Genomic DNA, 2,660 nt, shown 5'->3' with positions numbered 1-2,660 from the left:
CAACCTGGCCTTGGACACTGCCAGGGATGGGGCAGCCACAGCTTCTCTGGGCACCCTGGGCCAGCGCCTCAGCACCCTCACAGGGAAGAGCTTCTGCCTCAGAGCCCATCACAGTCTCCTCTCTGGCAGGTTAAAGCCATTCCCCTTGGCCTGTCCCTACAGGCCCTTGTCAAAAGCCCCTCTCCAGGATTCCTGGAGCCCCTTTAGGCACTGGAGCTGCTCTAAGGTCTCCCCAGAGCACAGCAGAGAGGCAGGATCCCCTCCCTGAGCTGCTGCTCACGCTCTGGGGGTGTAGCCCAGCACACAGGGGGGTTCTGGGCTCAAGCACACACTGAAGCTGGGTCCTGGGGAGCTTCTCCTCACCCAGCACCCCCAAGTCCTTCTCCTCAGAGCTGTTCTCACTCCAGTTACCACCCATGTGGGACACAGTACACAGTAATAGTTGACCCAAGTCAATGCTACCTCCATAACTTGAAGTATTTTTAAATATTTCTTAAATGTCAGACTTGACTTAAAAAAAAAATCTTTTAATTCAGGAGAAGTTCTCAGTGCTGGTGTCACTGATGGTGATTGTACCTCATGACTGCTCCACCCAAAGCTCTCAGTAAGGTCTGTTGTAGATGCAGCCTGCTGGTCCAAGAGCAAAAGCTGAGCAAATAACCGTTGAAGTTGTAATGGAATTATTCGAACCTAGAAATAAAACCCAAAATATAGCCAAGAGATGAGAAAGAGTCTTCAAACCCTTCATTTCAATAAAGAGAAAAAGCATTCCATACAAGACATGTAATAAACCACCACTGTCTATTGCTTTTATAACACAGGTTACTCAATTCAGAACAAAACATCAGACCTTGTTCCCAAGAAGCCAGTGCTTCACCTTACTCAGCCAAATAGAGTCATGGAACACGGGTTTTGCAGAACTGTAAGGATTAAATTAAGCCATCAGCATAGCAAAAAAAGGACAACTTGCTGTGCTATCTGTAATAACAGAAACCCTAAGAACTCAGCTGCAAGACATGACGACATAGATTTAACATATGCTACTCCTTGGTCAGTGAGGGGCTTGGTGGGACACACACACCACACGAGACAGGAAGGAGAACAGTTCATGTCACAAGCTAATGTCACAGTGATCAGCTCCCTATAGTTATCTTGGACGTGCAGAGAAATACATTTTTCAAGCAACCAGTTGCATCAGTTTAACCTGAGGATTAAAGAATGGAATTCTGTAATCAAACTTTAGGGAGCACTTTTGAAACAGGAATTAAATTCCAGTCCTGTACCACCTTATGCATGGCTAAGAGCTGGGCTACACACATTTATTTAGGTTTTTATTTAAGCTGGTGACAAGTATCTCCTATGGAGCCAGGCTGAGAGAGCTGGGCTGGGCCAGCTGGAGAAGAGAAGGCTCCTGAAGGGGACACCTTAGAGCAGCTCCAGTGCCTAAAGGGGCTCCAGGAAACCTGGAGAGGGGCTTTGGACAAGGGCCTGTAGGGACAGGACAAGGGCAATGGCTTGAACCTGCCAGAGGGGAGATTGAGATGAGCTCTTGGGCAGAAGCTCTTCCCTGTGAGGGTGCTGAGGCGCTGGCACAGGGTGCCCAGAGAAGCTGTGGCTGCCCCATCCCTGGCAGTGTTCAAGGCCAGGCTGGACACAGGGGCTTGGAGCAACCTGCTCTGGTGGAAGGTGTCCCTGCCCGCGGCACGGGTTGGGACTGGAGGAGCTTTAAGCTCCCTTCAACACAAACCTGGCTGGGATTCTATGCATCAACATTTAGAAGTGGCTAATGACAAGAAGAAGTTAAATACCTTTGCATCTGGTTTACTGCTATCATCCAGAGTCCCAAGTTCTTCAGGTCCTAGAGAGAACAGTGCTTCTGCAATTGGAAAGAAAAATGCCTATTTAAAACAAAGACAACGTCTCCTCTTTAAAGATTTATTGTGTTTGAACTGTCAAGCACTTTTGGCAACTGAAAACATCAAACAACATTTCTGGACATCATCCAACTTTGCAACTGATTCAAGCTACAACCATCAAGTAGAAGTAAGCGTGAAGGTGTTTAATGGCAATGTATTTTCTCAGGAATCAGTGGTTGCATTAACAAAAAGGAACACCACTTTAGAGAGAGCAACAACCTTTCTTAGTTACACGTGTTGTAACTGTCCACCTGTAGGGAGAGGTACAAATACTTACATTGTGTGCAGAAGTGACAATACCATTTTTACAGCTCTGAGTAGGCTGTAATCACTTATTTGAAGTGAACTGAAGTAAACTGTTCCTGATCTGTGTTTGCAGTGTTTCTTTAATTAAAAAACAAATGCAAGCCACTGTAAAATATTAATTCCAAACATAGTTTAAGACAATTTTGGACACATTACCTCGGAATTCAGGCGTGAAAAGCAGGGTCTGCAGAAGGGAATTGAGGTAGCAGGTCCCACCCTGGTTTTTGATACCACTTAGGTTGGTGAAATCCCTGGGAGCTGGAGGTTCGAAATCTCTGGGCTTTGATTTCTTCCCTTTTCCACAATGATTGTTGGAAATAAAGGAAAAATCCTCCTCAAACAAGTCCCCAAACATTGTGAAGGCAAAAAGAGTCCTTTAAAAATAGGAAATGATGTGTTTACTATACAAAATGCAATTGAATGCACCCACCTCTAATC

The 2,660-nt window shown here is 45.8% G+C and overlaps 1 protein-coding gene across 1 annotated transcript in view; it reads right to left on the bottom strand.

The window, feature by feature from the left end:
* Positions 1-2,577, bottom strand: part of USP40 (ubiquitin specific peptidase 40) — a gene marked incomplete at its 3' end in the record, with an annotated part of 29,036 nt that extends 26,459 nt beyond the window's left edge. Inside the window, exons 1-3 of the mRNA XM_010013622.1 lie at positions 2,379-2,577; positions 1,809-1,876; positions 577-690 (exon numbers count right to left, since the gene is read on the bottom strand). Coding sequence (XP_010011924.1) covers positions 577-690; positions 1,809-1,876; positions 2,379-2,577 — 381 coding nt within the window. The remainder of the gene's footprint in view (positions 1-576; positions 691-1,808; positions 1,877-2,378) is intronic.
* Positions 2,578-2,660: the final 83 nt, after the last annotated feature.

Source organism: Nestor notabilis, unplaced genomic scaffold (assembly GCF_000696875.1).
Source record: "Nestor notabilis isolate BGI_N333 unplaced genomic scaffold, ASM69687v1 scaffold31374, whole genome shotgun sequence".
NCBI classification, from domain to species: Eukaryota; Metazoa; Chordata; class Aves; order Psittaciformes; family Psittacidae; genus Nestor; species Nestor notabilis.
This window is presented reverse-complemented; position numbering and strand designations above follow the sequence as displayed.